The sequence below is a fragment of the Taudactylus pleione genome, unplaced genomic scaffold (genome assembly GCF_031769625.1).
Source record: "Taudactylus pleione unplaced genomic scaffold, aTauple2 ptg000073l, whole genome shotgun sequence".
Taxonomy (NCBI): Eukaryota; Metazoa; Chordata; class Amphibia; order Anura; family Myobatrachidae; genus Taudactylus; species Taudactylus pleione.
In genome coordinates, this window is record NW_028284475.1 from 6,966,527 (window position 1) to 6,986,735 (window position 20,209).

Sequence of the window (20,209 nt, forward strand, 5' to 3'; positions counted from 1 at the left end):
TAATAGCAACAGCAACCCAATGCCAGCAACTGCTCGTCTTAAACACAGAGGAGTGTTGTGTGATGTCGGCCTCTCAGTCACGCCAATAGGCAGCTAGGCCACCTGGGGTAGGATAAAGTCCAGAAACTCCTTGCTGGGATGGTGATGGGAATAACAGTGAGTGACACCGGGAGACTGGCATGTGAAAGTTGTATAATGAGTAAGCATGCCCGCTTTCCCTTCCTCAGATCAGCAACCAGAGCGGAGGCACCCTTAGTTGTGGTGCGTACAGACGTGAGTGGCCCGAAGGAAATGAAATCGATAAGTGGATACTGATATTTCTTAACATTCATTGATGACTTCACAAGAGTGACACACATTTACTTCATCAAAGCAAAGAGTCTTGTGATCTGACAGTGGTGGAGAATATGAAAATGGAGATGCTCAATACTTCTTTGGGAAGACTGCTACATCAACTAGCCATTGCATACACACTAGAGCAAAATGGTGTCCGTGAGCAAGCTGTGGAAAGAGCGTAGACTATGCTAAGTGATGTGGGCCTAGAAAAATGTTTGCGGGCAGAATTGTGCATCTCAGAATCGTTAGATGCAAAGCATATGCTCACATACCTAAAGAAAAAAAAACATGTAAGCTGAATCCCAAATCAGTGGAATATATCATGCTTGGAAACTGCCATGAAAGTAAAGGATACAGACCCTGGGATATTACAAATAAAAAGCATATAAAGTCAAGGGATGTTGTATTCCATGAAACAGCGCCACCTAAAATAAAGCTGGAACAAGAATTACCAAACACATTTGTTACATTGGATATGCCAGCAGCTGGAAGTGTGTCTGAGTTAGAGGCTGCCAGTATGGATACTCAATCACAGAGCAGGAGTTTTGGACAAACCATAAAAGGAAAACCCCTAAGAGATAGGAGTTTGCAAATATCACCTTCTGTGAACCCCAAAATATCCAAGAAGCAAAGTCAAGCAACTACAGGGAGAAATGGTAATCAGCAATAAAGAAATTAGATCATTGAATGACAACAATACATGAACTGCTGTTAACAGGCTTAGTCACCGCAAGACAGTTAAAAACAAGTGGGTCTTCTGTAAAAATATGAATGCAGATGGAACCATTGCCTATTATAAAGCCAGTCTTGTTGCATAAGGATATACACAGAAATCCAGGATTGACTACGGTGAAATCTTCTCGTTTGTAAAGGTACAGTATATTAGGTTTATTCGCTGCCATATCTGCCCTGCATAATTTCTTATTATAATAATTAGACTGACTCAGCAAGAGATTTACATGGAGTATTATAAGTTGATTGTTGTTGTTTATGTTGATGATCTATTACTAGCAGGCCAGGAAACTCAAACTTCATGCTGTAACGGTGTTTTACTTTGCATAACTCTTACATACTGTACAGTACAATTAAAGTTATAAAATAAGACATTCAGAGTAACATGTTAGTCATTGTACTATGAGTTCTAGCTGGTCGTAGCCCTGGTTGTAAGTCCGAGCAATTGTTAAACAGGTAGGTCGTTAAGCAAGGTGCATCTGTACTACCATTGACAAAGGCACTAAAGGAACTGAATCCATGTCACCAACAAGCGAAGAAAACATAAAAGAGGTTCATTAGCAGAGTGATATTGAAAGTTTAATGTTTGAAAGTGTAGGAACTTGCCCAGACATCACACATGCTGTGAGCTGGATGATCCAATTTGCCATTAACCCAGGGTAAAATTGAAACTCAGTAAAAAGAATATTAAATACCTGAAGGATTTAGCTTCCTTGAAATTAGAATTTTCAGAGTCTTGATGCCGGATCAGATGAGGATGACCATCGTTCATGCACATGATATCAGATTGTGCTAGCAGGATCAGCTGTCAGCTGGGGAAGTAGCAAGAAACCCACTGTAGACCTATCCACCACTGAGGCAGAATACATGGCATTTACAGAAACAGCCAAGGAAGCAGTATACTTAAATGAGACTTTGGGGCATATTCAATTGCGAGCAAAATATTCATTTTGCCACGGCGCAGGTTTTTTTTCTCCTGCAGCTGCAAAATTTTTCCTATTCAATTGGCTGCGAGAAATTGAGCTGTGCTAATTTCTATAGGAATTAACACTGCAATTTTCTCACAGCTTCAGAGCAGGTCCAAAGTCAGGTAAATTCCTTATTATAAAGTAAAAATGTTGGGACTTGTTTCAGAACCCCTATTGACTGATTAGGCCATTGGAAATATTTAATTAGCTTAATTGAGCCAATAATTACATGTCATTATAGGGGGTGAAAAAAAAGAGGACTCAAAATTAACCCAAAATCAGCTTTTAATTTTTAATTATTTTTTTTTTTAGGCACCACAAATGTAAGTATTTATTTTAAAAAGAATTACTCCAACACTTTTATAAATTTTTTGAATTTAATTTTATGATTTTAAACAAAATGTTTGTTATAATTTTGTTTAGTACTTTTTAAAAATATATATTTTTTTAAAGTAATCAGCCATTTGCAGCATTTTAAAAGTACACATCTGTACAATTTCCAAATGTGTTTTTACTTTTTTTTTGCAGTGTTGCACAAAATATATATATATTTTTTTAAATCCTGTTGGTTTTGTGGGAAAAATTACAGCAACTTTTTTTTTTTTTTTTTAATTGGACAGCGTGAGATTTAGGAGCTCACACACCTGCAAGTAATGAGAAATTTGTTTCCCTTAAAAATCTCACAACCAATTGAATGTGTTAATTTTGTCAGGATGAGACTATCAATATGTAGTGTTACAACAAAGTTGCAATTGACTTGTCCTATAGCACCAAGCACCACGGACAGTCCAAGCACATTACTTTTAGACACCACTTTATCCGAGAGTTAGTACCTTCCATTAGCGTAACCTTTGTAGCAAGTGTAATGATCCTGGGGATATGTTGACAAAGGGACTGACATCACAATTGCTAAACATATTCCTAAGTAAATGTGGACTGGAATATACTTGATGTGTTAAATTCATTGTATGTTTTATTTGATGCATAACCTTGTGTTTTGTTTTCAGTTACAGGAGACTGCCGAAGTTTATTTTTGAGTAAGGTAAATTGTGTTTTAGGTCACCAGACATAGTAGGGGGACATTAGGAAATAATGCAAGAGTGCACTCCTCTCTATCTCCTTGAAGTCGGCCAGGCGCCTTTACCAAGATGGCCACGGGTGTTACTGAGCATGCATAGCCAATGCCATCTTTACTGTATTGAGTATCACACGGACGTGCAGCTCATAGCTCCTTAAGGGTGTGAGTAAATATCACCACCGCTGCATAGTCACAACACTGCTATGTATGTTACCTGCAAGCCTAGTTAAGGATCAGTGTGTGACCTAAACGCTATTTCACAATTTTATACCAATAAGACATAAACAGGTACGGTTTTAAAATTACAAAGGGGAGTTGTTCTCAACCTCAGCCTTAGTTTCCCAACAGGTCATGTTTTGAGGATTTCTGTCTGTGGAAGCAGGCAGGGTAATTTCTGACCCAGCAAAATAGATTAGCTCAAGTGTGCATCATTAAAGAAATTCGCAAAATATGACCAGTTGGTGGTACTTGAGGACTGGATAGCAGAGTCTAACAACTTGAAGTTCTAACAGACTTCAGTGCTTGCAAATATGGATATAGTATGTATTTTAACCACAACAAGAAAACAGCGCTTATGGACACTATAGTATAGTTACGTATCATATACACATGGCTTGGTCAAAAAACAATTAAGAACATATAAAATCATGAACATAAATTGAAGAATTAAATATGCAATTGCAAATAATGGGATTGCCCCACAACACTAGTATGAGTCACTGAGTCCAGCAGCAAATATATACCCGGTGTTAATCCCAGTAGGGATGATGTCCGCCAACGCATTTCCGTGCGGAAGTTACCCGCACCTTCGCCAGGAGCTCCTGACGAAGGTGCGGGCAACTTCCGCACGGAAATGTGTTGAGCCTTGCCAATCGGACCCCCCACATACTAGAGCACATGGAGGACATCTAACTAAGCTTCCCGGAACTGGAATTTGGAGTCAAACATTTTTTCTTCAAAACACCAATCCAAGAACTTCTTGCTACAGTGGCCACTTGGTAACATACTCCTATCTACTGGGATTAACACCGGGTATATATTTGCTGCTGGACTCAGTGACTCATACTAGTGTTGTGGGGCAATCCCATTATTTGCAATTGCATATTTAATTCTTCAATTTATGTTCATGATTTTATATGTTCTTAATAAAATGTTTTTTGACCAAGCCATATGTATATGATACATAACTTTACTGTAGTCTCCACAAGCACTGTTTTCTTGTTGTGGTTATATATGTATTATTGAGGAGCACAACACTCTCCTCCTTCAGCTGCTGTTTGATAAGCGCCACTCCCCTATTTTTTCTATTTATAGCATGTATTTTACCCTAAAATGACTGACGACTTTTACAGAATGGGTGGGTCCCCGTGGACGTGCTGTGCTACAGCCAATCCTGTGGCTCCTGTGATGCCTTCTGGGTCCGTCGGCCAATCCCCTGGCTCCTGTGATGTCTCCCGGGCACTGCCATGAGGACTATAAGTACTTGAGGAGTAGCCAGCCCTGGGCACCTTTGCTTCTGGATGCTGTGTTCCCGGGCAGGATGGAGAGAACGGCTCCAGTAGCATGGAGAAGGCGGCCTATAAAATTCAGCGGCTCAAATTCTACCTACGAGGAGCTGAGCAATTTGTGTGGCTGAACCTCAAGCTGCGCCTGTCCTGGATTCACATAAGTGATGGCATTTGCTAACAGGGAAGAGGGTTTCTCGAGCTCTCCACTTGAGCTTTCCACTTTGCAGGTTTGGAGCAGGTGGGAAGTGGTCTCCATGGGACAGTTATACACTACTGGGATTCTCAAGTCATTTGGTCAACTCCAACAGGGGTTCTGTCTGTCCACCGTTCATTTGTTCAGGTATTTACAGCTCCGTCATGCCTTGTCCACCCAATTCCCACCTGGTTATTTTGGATTCTCTCATTAAAAAAAAAAAAAAAATCATGTCTATTGGCTCTTGTAGAACTGTCTAATTTATATTTGTTTTTATTGCAAGTCTATCACTTGGAGGAGTTGCCCAACCTTAGAGCTAATGGGAGGCTAACCTGGGTGCTGTAAGTAATGAGAGGTGGAGGTTGTGCCCTCAGGTTTCCACTGCCTCCATTTGCTTCCAGCAAATACAACTATTCCTGTTGCATAGGGTATGTCTTACCCTGGTTTGTCTATGTAGATTTGGAGGTTGGGAAACGCCTTAATGCCCTAAGTGCTGTACTGCAGATGGTACTTTTTGGCATTTAATATGGGAATGTCCCCTAATTTCCTCATTCTGGAATCGAGTGATTGGAGTGGTGGCCTCCACTGGTGTTCCCCATGCCACCTTCACTCCTGTAGTTTGTATACTGGGTATACTAGATGATGACATGTGGGACAAATTTACTAAACAATACGTGTTGAACATGTGCATTTTGGCTAAAGTCTGTAATGCGCATACCTGGTTGACCACTACTGGTCCAGTCTATAACCATTGGCTTTCCTTAGTTAACGCATCGGTGGCACATGAAATATACACCTACTGTACATAGCTAGAAATGTGGGAATGTAAGTTTAATAATATTTGGGTTAAACCGTTTAATTATGAATTCTCTAAGCTTCCTGCAGAGGCAGATCAGGCCTCGACCCCTGGATTGGAATATTATTGCCTATTGTGTTCACTCCTGCTAAACTCTCCTATGGTGTTGCGTATCCCCGTCCTCTTATCGTCTCAAATGTGGGTGATCAAGCAAGACTCATTGTCTACGTATTGTGACATTTATGTTAAAGAATGAATAATGTTTTGCTCTTTTTTTCTCTCAATGTTTTTTATTTTAGGTTTGCAAAAGCAACAAATCCTCAAGAATACTTCATTAAAAATAAAACTTCTCTTAATGATGGCATCTGATTAGAAGTGTACCTATGGCATGTAGGAGGTGGTGAGGGCGGCAATGTCATGGGCGGAACCTAATTCCAAAGGAACACAATCAGTAGGACAGCACCCGGCGTGACCATTCATTTTCACGAACTCACTGCTTAACACAGCCAGGAATTATTAAATTATTTTATTATTCGAACATGAACAAAATGAAAACCATATAACATGAAACTTTACAAATAAAGACTATAAAGTTCGACTATTCTCGGCCGCAATAAATGAGTTTAACGAGACTGTCGTAATGTGCTGACTAGAGGACGCAACGTTGGCGACACTGTTCTGAGGAGCGGTGGTATAACAGCCGGAACATTACCAGTTTCATGCTGGAACAATGGAGGAAGGAGAACATCCGCCAATGTCAGCACCAGGTCTGTGCATTAGGGAACTTACAGGAGGCGGCCCCTACACTCCGTGGAGCCACAACAGCACAAGAGCTTCTTGCCCTCAACGCTGCCCACTTCGTAGTTATAATCCCAGGTCAGCTCTGTCCCAGCCCTTATCCTCCTAAGAGACAATGATGCAAAAACAAAATCATGGATTTAGAGGGATATAACATACAATTCCAGCTGCCTGTTTGCGATTGGTCACTGGCGATAACATGCGCCACACAGTGATGTAGTCAACAGGTCGGCAATGATAATATTGACGACACAATGTTGATATTATTAAAATGTCTGAAAAATAGAATTATCCCTGGCGCTTCAAATGTGAGGGTTTGTTAAAGGAATCAATGAACATGAATTAAAAAATAAATGAAATTGATTTCAAGGTAAGGTAAAAAGGCACTCCAAAAATGATAAATAAGTATATAAAAATACAACTACTACTAGTAGACAACATATAAAAACAAACCACATAAAACATATTATGGTTTGCAGCCCTTTGGATGGGTCAACAATGAGGAGATACGCTTATGGCGTTTTACTCCTGACCTCTTAAATAAAAGGGCTGCAACCCATAATATAAGTTTTATGTGGTTTGTTTTTATTCATGTTCATTGATTCCTTTAACAAACCCTCACATTTGAAGCGCCAGGGATAACTCTATTTTTCAACCAATTTACCGGGAAGGTGACCCCCTGTCACTTCATTCCCAGGCAGCATCATAATATGAGATATGGTAAGAACTTACCCTTGTTATCTCTATTTCTACGAAGTCCATAGGGTTCCACAGGATACCTTGGGGTATAGGTGTGACGTCAGTCGCAGGGCACCAAAGAGTTAAGCTTTCAGCCTCCCAGGATGCACTAGGTCCCCCTCCTATACCCCGCCCCCGGGCCAAGGCACCTCAGTTAGTTACCAAGCCATAGGCCGGAGGAGGAGAAGGAAGAGAGAGAACAAAGATCTGGACACATACAAGAATCACATTCTCACCAGAGGGAGACGGAAAACCGGTGACCAGAGCAAAGCCCATCTGCAGCACAGGTGCGACAGGGCGGGAGTCCTGTGGAACCCTATGGACTTCGTAGAAATAGAGATAACAAGGGTAAGTTCTTACCATATCTCATATTTTCTACTTCAGGGTCCATAGGGTATCCACAGGATACCTTGGGGATGTCCCAAAGCAGTATCCTTTAAGGGTGGGGACGCTCCTGTGCAGAAAGGAGAATCCGCCGCCCGAAGGAAGCATCCTGAGAGGCGAAGGTGTCAAACCTGTAATACCTCACGAAGGTATGGACAGAAGACCACGTAGCAGCCTTGCAGATCTGAACTGCCGAGGCACCACGTCGAGCTGCCCACGAAGGACCCACAGACCTAGTGGAATGAGCCTTCAGAGAAGGAGGGACCGGTAGGCCTTCATGAAGATAAGCTTCAGAAATAGCCATACGGATCCAGGCTGCCAAAGTTTGCTTTGAAGCAGGCCAACCCTTTTTACGGAAGCCAAAGAGGACAAACAAAGCGTCCGACTTCCTAAACGAAGAAGTGCGGTCAACATAAGTCCTTAAGGCCCGCACAACATCCAAAGAGGCCTCACCCACGGAAAGACCCGGTGAGTTAAAGGCCGGAACAACTATTTCCTCGTTAATATGAAACTGGGAAACAACTTTGGGAAGAAACTCGGGCCGAGTGCGGAGCACTGCCCTGTTCCCATAAAAAACCAAGAAAGGGGGTCTACAAGAAAGAGCCCCTAACTCAGAAACACGTCTGGCCGAAGCAATGGCCAGAAGGAAAACAGTCTTAGCTGTTAGCCATTTAAGATCCACTGAGCCCAGTGGTTCAAACGGCGGTCCTTGGAGAGCCCTCAGGACCACAGCCAAATCCCAAGGCGCCACAGGTGGAACAAAGGGCGGCTGAATGCGGAGAACACCCTGCATAAAGGTGCGCACATCCGGGATTGTAGCAATCCTACGGTGAAACCAGACAGATAGGGCCGAAACCTGTACCTTCAAAGAAGCAAGGCGAAGCCCATGATCTAGTCCCGCTTGCAGGAAGGCGAGAATCCGAGACAGACGAAACTCCCGCGGTGCATAACCTCTCGGTCGACACCACTGGAAGAACGTATGCCACACGCGATGGTATATCCTCGCGGAAGACGGTTTCCGAGCTCGCAACATGGTACGCACCACAGAGCTGGAAAACCCCCGGGACCTCAGCATGGCCGTCTCAACAGCCACGCCGTCAAAGACAGCCGAGTCAGGTCCGGGTGAAGGCAAGGACCCTGAGACAGAAGGTCCGGTCGTAGCGGCAACCGCAGAGGAATGTCCACGGACAGACCCTGAAGGTCTGAGAACCAGTGCCGTCTGGGCCACGCGGGAGCTATCAACAGGAGCGTCCCTCCTTCCTGTTTGAATTTCCGGATTACCCGTGGAAGAAGGGAGACCGGAGGGAACAGGTATGCGAACCGGAACGTCCACCGGACGGACAGAGCATCCACCAGAGACGCCCCTTCGTCTCTTGTGCGAGACCCGTACACCGGCAACTTGTTGTTGTGCCGGGACGCCATGAGGTCGATTTCTGGAAGACCCCACCTGTCCACCAGTAGTTGAAAAACGTCCGGGTGCAGGGACCATTCCCCCGGATGAACGTCCTGGCGACTTAGAAAGTCCGCCTCCCAATTGAGCACTCCCGGGATGAAGACCGCTGATATGGCCGGAAGATTGCGCTCCGCCCAAACCAGGATCCGAGAGACCTCTACGAGAGCCGCCCGACTGCGAGTTCCTCCTTGCCTGTTTATGTAGGCCACGGTGGTAGCGTTGTCCGACTGGACCTGCACCGGGCGACCCTGGAGAAACCGCTGTGCCTGCTGGAGAGCATTGAAGACCGCACGGAGTTCCAAGATATTTATTGGAAGCTCCGCTTCTGTCGGCGTCCACCTGCCCTGGAACAAGTGTGGACCCGAAACTGCTCCCCAGCCCCGAAGACTGGCGTCCGTTGTCAACAGGACCCAATTTGGAACCCAGAACGGACGTCCCTTGTTGAGGTGGGTCGTCTGTAACCACCACGTAAGGGACAGGCGAACCTCCTGGGTGAGCACAATCGTCTGGGACTTCAGAGACTGAGTCAGCCCGTTCCACTTGGACAGGATCAGGTGCTGCAGAGGTCTGGAGTGAAACTGGGCGTATTCCACCATGTCGAACACCGACACCATGGAGCCCAGTAACCTCATCGCCGAGTGTAAGGACACCCGGCGGCTGTGCAGACAACTGCGCACCCTTGACTGTAAAGCAGAGATCTTGTCCTCCGTCACGAAGATCCTTTGCTGTCCCGAGTCCAATAAGGCTCCAAGATGCAGAATCCTCCGAGACGGGATTAGAGTGGACTTCTGCCAGTTGATTAGCCAGCCGTGCCGTTGCAGCAGTGCAATGGTCAGGTCCAAGTGGCGTAACAGGAGCTCTGGAGATCCTGCCACCAATAACAGGTCGTCCAAATACGGCAACATGCGGACTCCCTGCAGCCGCAGAGAAGCCGCCATGACCGCCATCACCTTGGTGAAAACACGTGGTGCTGTTGCCAGGCCAAAAGGTAACGCCCGAAACTGGAAGTGGTCGCTGCTGATTGCAAACCTGAGGAACTGTTGATGGCGCCAAAGAATAGGGACATGCAGGTAAGCGTCCTGTATGTCCAATGACACCAAGTAGTCCCCAGGTTCCAGCGCCAGAATGATGGACCGTAGGGTCTCCATCCGAAACTTCGGGACCCGCAAAGACTTGTTGAGTGCTTTGAGGTTGAGAATCGGACGATATGACCCATTGGGTTTCTGTACCAAAAATAGATTTGAATAGAAACCCTGGCCCCTCTGGGAGAATGGAACCGCCACTATAACTCCAGCCTGGAGCATAGTGTGCAATACCTTCCGCAGCTCCGTAGCCTTGTTCCGGTCTGATGGGAGACCCGTGGTGAAGAAGCGAGCCGGGGGTCTGTGCCGGAAGGAGAGGGCGTATCCGTGGGAAACCACCTCCAGAACCCAAGTGTCTGTCGTAGTGGTCGACCAACACTGGGCGAACTGTAGCAGGCGGCCTCCCACCCTGGGATCCCCCAAAGGGAGGCCCGGACCGTCAGGCCGCAGGCTTGTCATCTGGCTTGGGGGCCGGACGTCTGGTACTCCATGCCTGCTTCCGGGGCTTGACCGATTTCTTAGGGCCAGCCTGTCGAGGAAACGACGGTGGTTTGGGCCTGCCCTGGGCCCTAGATGACCGAAAGGACGATGGTCCCGAACCAGAAGGAGCAGCGGCCGACGGGAGACAGGCAGATTTGGCTGCCGCCAGCGTGGCCACAATCTTATCCAGATCCGGACCGAAGAGAACTTCTCCGGTAAACGGCAACGCTTCCAGACCTTTCTTGGAATCTGCGTCCGCCTTCCAGGATCGCAGCCACAAGGTGTGACGAGCAGCTACCGCTGCTGAAGAAATTCTAGACACCAGAGTACTAATGTCTAGAGCCGCCTCGTTGATGTAGGTGGCCGAATCACGGAGATTGCCAATCAACTCCGCCTGATCGGCCGGACAGTCGGATTCAAAAGAAGCCTCTAATGAATCCGCCCAGCGCTCCATCGCTCTGGCAACCCAGCAAATGGCCATAGCCGGCCGTGCTGCCCCCCCTGCAAGGGAATAAGCGGACTTCAGGCAGATTTCTACCTTGCGGTCCGTAGCATCCTTAAGGGAGGACATGGATGGCATCGGCAATGTGGCACTACGGACAAGACGGGTCACGTGAGAATCCACCTGTGGAGGGGATTCCCACTTCGCAAAATATCCGCGAACGGATAAGCCACCGCCAGGCGTCTCTGCGGCTGGTATCTTTTGCCAGGTTGTTTCCACGCCTCCTCTAAATGGTCCACCAACTGACCCGAAAGAGGAAAGACTGTGGCATCGCCCTTCACATCTTTGAAAAAGGCATACTTAGATTTAGCCGCTGGGGGAACTTCGTCCTCAATCACCAAGGCTGTGCGGACCGCCCGAATAAGTCCAGGAATATATACTTTGGACTTAGCATCAGCGTCCTTAGTATGGAGAGGTTCCTGATCGTAAGGATCTAGAATCTCCCCATCATCAGACGTCCCTTCGTCATCCTCATAAGGAGCGGACAGAGACGCCACCGGCCTTTTATGAGACCGCATCACAGACTCCCCTTGCAACACATCCGACAAGTGCTGTACAGAACTCGTCAGGGAGTTAACCCACGCTGGCTCCTGAGAACCCGGGAGCGGGGAAATAGGGAGACTGTGGGGTACCACCAATTGTCGTGGGAACCCCTGCATGGGTGACGACACCACAGACTGCTGGGACAAACCCATCGGAGTAAACGCGGGCTGCGGAGCTAACTGGCCCACTAAAGCTGTTAACGCCTGAGCGAAACAAGCCCAGGGCGGCTCCTGTACCGGTGCTGTAACCGTAATAGGCCGCGCCATGGACAAACACTGCCGGCAAAGGCCCTCCGCGCTACCCTCCCCCTCCGCTAACGGTACTTTGCACGTGGTACACTGTAGCCGGAGGGGAAAATCACTTTCAGACATGATGGCACCACGTATGTGACCTCTCTCACCAATTAAGTATTAAATAGGCGAGAGACCACCCTGCAGCACCGCACCGCAAGGGCTTTAGCAGAAAAAACAGGGACAGTAATAAAGCTGACAGTTTAGAGAAGAAAAGATTACAGGCAGCAGCGCTAGCACAGTCACATACAATGCAGAAAAATAACAATTCCTGCACTAACAGCGCTGATCACTCAACTACACAGACACAGGGCCTGGTAGGACACAGCGCTGCATACACAGACCTGACCACAGCGGAGGAGAGGTATGCGGGGGGACCCAGACCACGATGCTTCCGTCCAGCGCTTCCAGCAGCGTTCACCATGCGTTCTGGAGAAGATGGCCGCCGAGGAGCAGAGAGGAGGCTGGCCTGGGGGAGGAGCGCTGCCACAGGACCAGTCGGCAGCATGCAGAGAGGGCTGTGTGCAGCGGGGGAGGCGCCGGCTGTGAGACAGGGAAGGCGCGCTCCCCTGGCATGCATTTAACCCCTGGGACGCCGCAGCGCTACCGCTCTGCTGCGGTCCGCTGTCCCAGGGGGTAGTGGAAGCGCAGGTTGGTCGCCTGGCTCCACGCTGCAGCCAGTCCCCAGGGAGCCCCCTGCCTGGGGACTTAGGACCATGTGATCAGCGGGGACCCACCGCGGGACCCCGCTGCTTACCTCTGTCCCCCTTGAATCCGGCCATGGTCCGGAGCATCTGGGGTCACCGCTAGCTGTGACCCCAGACGCCCACCAGCATCCCCGGATCAGTACCGGCGTTCTGGTACCGGCGGGGTGTAGGGAAGACAGCATGGACGTCAGGACTGACTGTCCATGCTGTTCATCCAGTTGTGCAGCCACAGCTGCATGAAGAATAAGCTTCAGGGGCTCTTCTAGCCCCCACTCCAACAGGTGCACCCGACTCCGGCCGGGCACCAAACTAAACTGAGGTGCCTTGGCCCGGGGGCGGGGTATAGGAGGGGGACCTAGTGCATCCTGGGAGGCTGAAAGCTTAACTCTTTGGTGCCCTGCGACTGACGTCACACCTATACCCCAAGGTATCCTGTGGATACCCTATGGACCCTGAAGTAGAAAGAGGCTTACAGGAGTTATAGCGCAGCTATCTCCAACCCTCCTTGTTCTTACCACGATTATTAAAATGTCAACAGGTGAAATGTCGACATTAGGGTTAGGCTGCGGACGGGTGGGTTTTTAGGGTTAGGCTGTTGGGGGGATAGACTGTGGGGGGAGTTTAGGTTATGGGGGTGAAGGTTAAGTTTAGGCTGCGGGAGGGTTAGGGATAAGCTGCGCTTAAGTTACAGGGTGGAAGGTTAGGCACTGGAGCATGGGTCTTCAACCTTTGGCCCTCCAGCTGCTGTGTAACTACAGATCCCAGGATGCCCTGCCACAGTTTTAGCATGCTGTTATATCAAAACAGTGGCAGGGCATGCTGGTATGTGTAGTTCCACAGCAGCTGGACCCCTGCACTAGAGGAAGGGTAGTGATGGAGGTTAAATACTTACCCAAATGCCAGAGGATCGGTAGGCTGACCTAGGAATCACAATCATATGACCACCAGGACCCGGAATATGCTGCTGGAGCCGCCCAGAGCAGGTAATCAATGGTCCACAAGGGACGAATTGCCGCTATTCTAACATGTCCACATTTCCTCACTGTCTACATGATGAATGTCAACATGGTCAACGTTATTATGACCATAATGAATGTTGACATTTTGCCGACCAATCGTACCCAACCCGCTATACGCACACAGACCTACTAGCCACTCAGCCCCTTTGTTTTCCCATGACCCAGCCACAATTCCTCAACCACAAGTTTAATACGTGGTGGTGTCTATGCAGTACTGCTCAGACAATGGCAGCGTGTAGCTGTACCGGTAAGCACCAGCTGCCCATAGCCATATGCTGTATAATGTACACCTATTATTAAAGAGCCTCTTTAAGCATTATATATTAAAACACTTACTTGCTGGCGAAAAAAGCCACCCAGGGGAAGCGCAGGTCATGTGTATCCACAAACACGTTCTGCACAAACAGATTAGGGCTGCAGCTGTGCTATAATAGGGTATAGAGAGAGAGTGATAAGTCCTCAGAGGAGGGGGCTGCCTGTTCTACAGCCCATGTGCATGGCAAGGCAATACCAACACTTTATCGCCTGGCGGTCTGTTGTAGCTTAGTACCCAGACTTATTACAAGGTTTATGTAATGGGTCTAGTTTACTGGTAGACAATTCGGAAATTTTTTTTACAAAAACACACATATTGGCAGCATAATCAGACCAATATCTTGTTACGTCTCTGTAATAGCACACATTGCAGGATACAGATCCGCTATTATCAGTGCATAGTGTTCATTCTAGGTCTGGCATGGGGCAGGACGCCGGACATTATGAAGAGCACTCTCACGCACGCCAAAGGGGCGGGGTTACAAGGGGTGTGGTAAAAATAAAAGGGCGTGTCATTAAGACGTGCCCCCTTTTCGTCAATCTTGTGCCCAGCACTTACGGACATGCTGGGCTGCTCCCAAGCCTCACTGTGAATAGACGCCGTGCGTGCTGCACCGCAAATTTACCCACTCTGTGACCTGCGGGTGAGGACGGCACCCAGCAGGTTGTTTTAGCGGGGTGCAGACAGGGCACTGCCATAAAGGCAGGGTGCATTCTGCCCTTTTGAATTCGGGCAGGGCGCCCCGCTAATACAGCCTAGCCAGATCGCTACAGCAGGAGTTTGCTTGAACACAAAGGGGAAGATGTATCAAACTTAAGCTCCAGTGGGACAGGGAAAGCTGGGAATTATTACCTATGCTCTGTACAGCGCTGTGTAAAAGGATTTCAAACCAAATGGGAAAACAAAATTAAAATTAAATCTCTTGGGGAAGTCCCAAAGCTGTCCCTAGGGGGTATATTTACTAAAGTGCGGGTTTTTAAAAGTGGAGTTGTTGCCCATAGCAACCAGATTCTAGCTATCATCTTCTAGGAGGTGCTAGATAAATGCTAAATATACTCTGAATGGTTGCTATGGGCAACAACTCCACTTCTAAAAGCCCTCACTTTAGTAAATATACCACTAGGAGTGAGTACGCTTACAAGTTGCAGTGCACAAACACCTTGTGTATAGAAAACGTGTGGATGGATGACTAGGTGGCTGCCTAATGCAGTTTTTCCGTCGAGGCTCCATGCCACCCAGGAGGCACTTACTGATATGGAAGAAAGCGTTCTCACATTTTAGAGGGCTGATAATCTCACCCCCACGTAAGCTTATTGAATAACAAACAACTCATCTTGCAACATTCTGCTTAGACAATGGCTAGCCTCTCTTATGGGTACCACTAAGGACTAAAATGATCATCTGTTTTTGCAGTCCTATTACTAAACACAATTAACAAAAATAAAATTATATTTGAAAAAAAACAAACCACAGCCAAAGGCAGCCTACAGAACTATTAGTGGTCACTTAAGACAAATGAATTCCCGGGAGGCTGGGGGATATAGAGGATGAGGACATAACAATGTCTTGTTACACACACTTTAAAAGTAGTGAGGTCATCATCGAAAATGCTCCTATGTTTGGCGTACAGATTATCCCCTTCTTACATTTAAGTATCGGCCCAGGTTTCCTTCCAACTTGGCGTCAATTATGTAACAAGATTCCTCCCCATCATAAAACTGACGTGTCGTCCTCCGTCCAAGTCCTCCGTCACCTCTGTCAGCAGATGGCATATTTGGCTTCACCGTAATGCCGTAGGTGGACTTCAAGGCGAAACCACGGGTGGATTTTACAGCCACTTGTCTCTTTAGTGGTCCTGGACAAACAGGATGAAACTAGCAGCAAATTATTAACATAACACTTTTCTGAAACATAAACACCACGTATAGAAACAGTCTGATCAGTTACTGCCAGGGACTCCCAGAAGGCTCCCAAATGGCTTCTGGTGTAAAATGCTTCATAGCTCTAAAGAATCCGGTACCAGTGGACCAAGAAAGACTTTTCGCGTACGCGATAAGTCAATGCGATGTAATAGGCGAAAAAGATTTGCCTCTGAATAGGTGGTGAAAAGAAGTGAATTTTTTTATTTGGAGGTGCAAAGGTGGAAAATCCCCCCCGAACACTTAGGACAGGCCCCCAAAGGATAACTGCCAAAACTAATAATAAAAACTAATAAATAAAAGTGAACACCCCCAAAAAGTACTTTCATTTTGGGGGCGAAAAAGTACAAAGTGGGGGTACAAGCATAAAAACTAGCGAAACAGACTTTTGGGGGGTCTGCAAGGATGGCCCAGGTGTTTTTGGGATTGTAGGTTGCAACAGGGGTTTTTCAACATTTTTTTTACTTCACTTTAGAGACTTTAAACATGCTAGCACCCATTTCAAGTACCCCAAATTTCACAGGACTACTTATTTTCACCAGAAAATACAGCTTAATGCCATTCTTCACCACTTGCGCAAAGACGCTAATAAGAGGCTATTGAAACAACTTAAGAACCCCAAACAACTTTATTAGGGCTATTCGGGGACATCTACATTGATCCCCAATGCTAATGCACCTTTTTGGTTTGTTCAGACAGATTTCCCCATTTTTGAAAGCACTTTTTCCGCCTGTTCCGACATCGCGGCTTGCCGTTTTCGCGTGGTTTGGAATTGAATAGGGCGAATAGCGGCGGCGCACCCAATAAGTTTCCGTGGCCAAAACACGCGATATAGGCAGAAAGTCGGACAGGCGAAACCTTTCCGACTTTTCGTGGATTATTGAATACAACTCTTAGTCGGACATAAGCGGCCGCAGGTGCAGATGATGGGGGAAGCCAGATAATCTATCTTAAGAGCCGCTTTTCACAAGAACTGAACAGGCTGCTAAAGATGGTCATCAAGAACACGGGTAAATTTACTAAAGTGAGAGTTTTTAGAAGTGAGTTTTAAAAGTGATGTTGCCCATAGCAACCTATTAGATTCTAGCTATTATTACCTAAGGTGCTAGTTAAATGTTAAGTAGAATCTGATTGGTAGCTTTGGGCAACATCACTTCTAAAAGCTCTCACTTTAGTAAATTTACCCCATAGGCTTATTTTCTGTACTTTACATTGAGCGCTTTACATTTAATTACAAGGCTTGCCTTGTTGAGCGATACACATATAATGATTTGGTATTTATTTCAGCATCTATCGCGTCTAAATCCGCTACCTGTGCTGGAGAGGATGTTCTTCTTGTCGTCTTCCACATCAGACCCAGATGAGATGGTCTGGATGTCATCGCTATCATTAGTGTTATTTTGGGCAGCAGGTTTCTTGCTGTTGTCCCTTTTTTCCACCTCACTGTCTGAGCTACTGGATAATGTTAGAACATCCTGGAACGCACAAATGTTACAGTGACCACAGGACCAGTGATAGGTGCAAACATGAAGGAGGAACAGGCAGGATATGACAAGGCAGCTGCCTTTATAAGGGGTAATAAGGGGCTGGAACCTCAACACTGTTCTTTACACGGCTTTGAAGCAACATGTGCTCCTCCAGCTGTTGTGGAACTAAACATCCCAGCAGGCTTTGCTATTAGGGCATGCTGGGAAGTGTAGTTCAACAACAGCTGGAGGGCCGCATGTTGAATACCTGTTTTAAAGGTATCATGAACTGCCCCTACGATACCTCACATAACTTTATTCAGTCTTTATTCAGAAAAGAAAATGTAGTAGAACATAGGAACAGGTAAAGTACTATAACAATTATATTTCTATACAGTCAACCCTTAATATTTATATTAAATTCAAAGATAGAGGAACTGTAAAGAATGCCTTTAGAATTCATGGTCTTATCAGTGAATCAGACAAATGAGTAACACACACACACACACACACACACACACACACACACACACACAAATATTAATTCATTCTAAAACAAGCTATAAAATTAATTTATACCAATGCTAAATACTTTTCTCAGAGACCAATGGCTACAGGAGGTGGAATATAGGAGCTTAGGCACTCTTTATCTAGTAGGGTTCTCCAACACAACAAGGGCCTTAACAAGAAGTGCAATAAGGAACAAAGAGCATACATATAGGGTGGACCTCCAAAGTTCCCCATAGGAGAAATTTTAAGTTTCTCTTTCATCCATGGAGAATATTGGGGAAGCTATCTCCTTGTGAATACACACTCAGAAGCTGCACAGCAACTTACGCCCAAAACTGGCATCTTTGAACACTAAGATATGGGATCTGTAGAATTTAGTGACTCTGTGGACCAAAGACCATGTGAGGGCTGAGAGAGAATAAATAAATAAAAAAAAAAACAGAGAAGATGTTATCCACCTAAAACCATCAACATTAACAAAAAGGAAGAAACAAGAGTAAAATAATGTGGGCATCAAGTGTCCCTCAACAGATTTGTGGAAAAAGACCTAAAAAGGTCCATTATCCTTTTCAGGAACAGTGGAAAAATGGGAACATTCCAAATCTGCTCCTACAAGAGGGTAAGCTCTGAATTACTCTGCACATCACCTTGAATCCAAAACTAGCATCTACGGATGCAAAAACATTGAATCTCTAAAACTTTGTCAATGTATGGACAGAGAACAAGGTGGTTTACGGACACCGCTGCTCACCTGAGACCCTGCATTGCTCCGTCATAGAATGTGATCACCGATTTGGTAGAGTATGCCATCACATTTTGGGACACAGGCTGTCTGCCTGGGAAATTACCAAACCACCTAGCAATGATCTTATATGTTAGCCAATCCACAGGGTCTCTTACCATGCGCAGAAAGATCAGATATGTCTCAAAATGAGAAGGCCTATCACACAAGATGGGATCCCAAAGTCATGATTTAGATGAACTGTGAAGAACACAGTTGGCTTAGTCCAGAGGAAGAGCCTGGTCTTGTGAAAAAAGAGATAAGGACACTTACATGAGAGAAAGAGACCTCAGTTCTGAAACTCTTGGCTGTGGAAATAGCCAAGAAGAAGGTAAACTTCCAGATGACGAACATCAACACACCTGAATCCAAGGGTTCAAAAAAATGGTGCATCTACCATCAACCCCTATTGTTCCCTTGTTCAGAAGCAGTAGCATTCCACCATATAGTTTTACCAAGATACCTTCATGTCGAAAACTGGCTGGCTCCACCTGTTCTTCAGCTGCTGGAAACATCAAAGTGAAGGTATTATTTACCAGTTCTCTACCCCTGGAGATGAACACTGGCGCAATGGCTGAAACATTTAGTCCCACCCATCGCATAATCCTGCTGGTTTCTCTCATGGTCTGGGCACTCTTGGTGCTTCCGTGATGATTGAGGTGGCACCACTTTGCCTGTTTGGACCATTATAGAACTTACTCAGAAAACCAAGTGAACTCTTACCAGGGGGTTTAAAACACAATTACCGGCCCTCAGAAACAATACTGAAGTGTAACAACCGTGAAAGCTGACATTTGCAGTTAACAATGTCCTTACCAAATGGTGAAGGAGCACCCACTGATGAGATTGTCGTACCCCCATCATCAGAGGATAGATTGGCCAACCTCTGGAGACAGCCTGATGAACTGGCTGATCATACCATGGTGATTTATTCTCTCTCAAAATAATATCGACCTTGAACTTCCTTGAGTGGAAACTTGCATATTGAACAGCCGCGAAATAGGATACCATCCTGCCAAGCATTTTCTTGTTGGCGGTGTTGAACAGCAACCCATAGCAATTCAATCAGGTAGGTTTTCTTCTAGATGATGAGCCAACCATGAAATCTGGCCTGTCTCGTTCCTGAAGCAATTTCAGAGCATGCCTTGAAGTGCAGGGATTGTAAAGCAAATCTGAGACAACACTAGTATCCTTCCCAGATTACCATCAACTCTCACCACACAATGCTCTTGACAACAGACCTAATTGATTCCATCTTGAGCTCATCTAAAGCTTGACCTTCAGGGACTTAGGATTTACAATGGGTAAAAATGTCAAATCAAGTTTCAGAGCCTAGAACAAGTTTGAGAAAAACCCTTACTTTGTCTGCTCCTCCATTGGAACTACTCCTCCTGGGAAGAGCATGGAATCCCCTAAAACAAAAGGTTTTATTTTACTTCCAGAAGAACAGTGGTGAAAAACCATCAGGAGATTTATGACGCCTCCCCAAAATATGATTAGTCTCAATTAGGCATCAGTGGTGGGATCTAACCACAGGTCATGAAAAAGAAGATGACAAACTCCCACACGGCTGACTGTGTGTCCGAGGACCTGGAGAGAGTTTGAAACAT

General features: G+C 46.1%; 1 protein-coding gene across 3 annotated transcripts in view; it reads right to left on the reverse strand.

Moving 5' to 3' along the window:
- Positions 1–6,120: 6,120 nt before the first annotated feature.
- The window catches only part of SETDB1 (SET domain bifurcated histone lysine methyltransferase 1), a 60,326-nt gene continuing 46,237 nt past the window's right edge, over positions 6,121–20,209 (reverse strand). For 2 of the 3 annotated variants that reach the window (XM_088467648.1, XM_088467647.1), the window contains 4 exons: positions 17,155–17,317; positions 15,570–15,778; positions 13,944–14,032; positions 6,121–6,514 (listed from right to left, as the gene is read on the reverse strand). In XM_088467648.1, coding sequence (XP_088323774.1) covers positions 6,397–6,514; positions 13,944–14,032; positions 15,570–15,778; positions 17,155–17,317 — 579 coding nt within the window. In that variant the 3' untranslated portion in view covers positions 6,121–6,396. Of the gene's footprint in view, positions 6,515–13,943; positions 14,033–15,569; positions 15,798–17,154; positions 17,318–20,209 lie in introns of those variants that run through there. The other variant, XM_088467649.1, reaches the window with a different exon arrangement.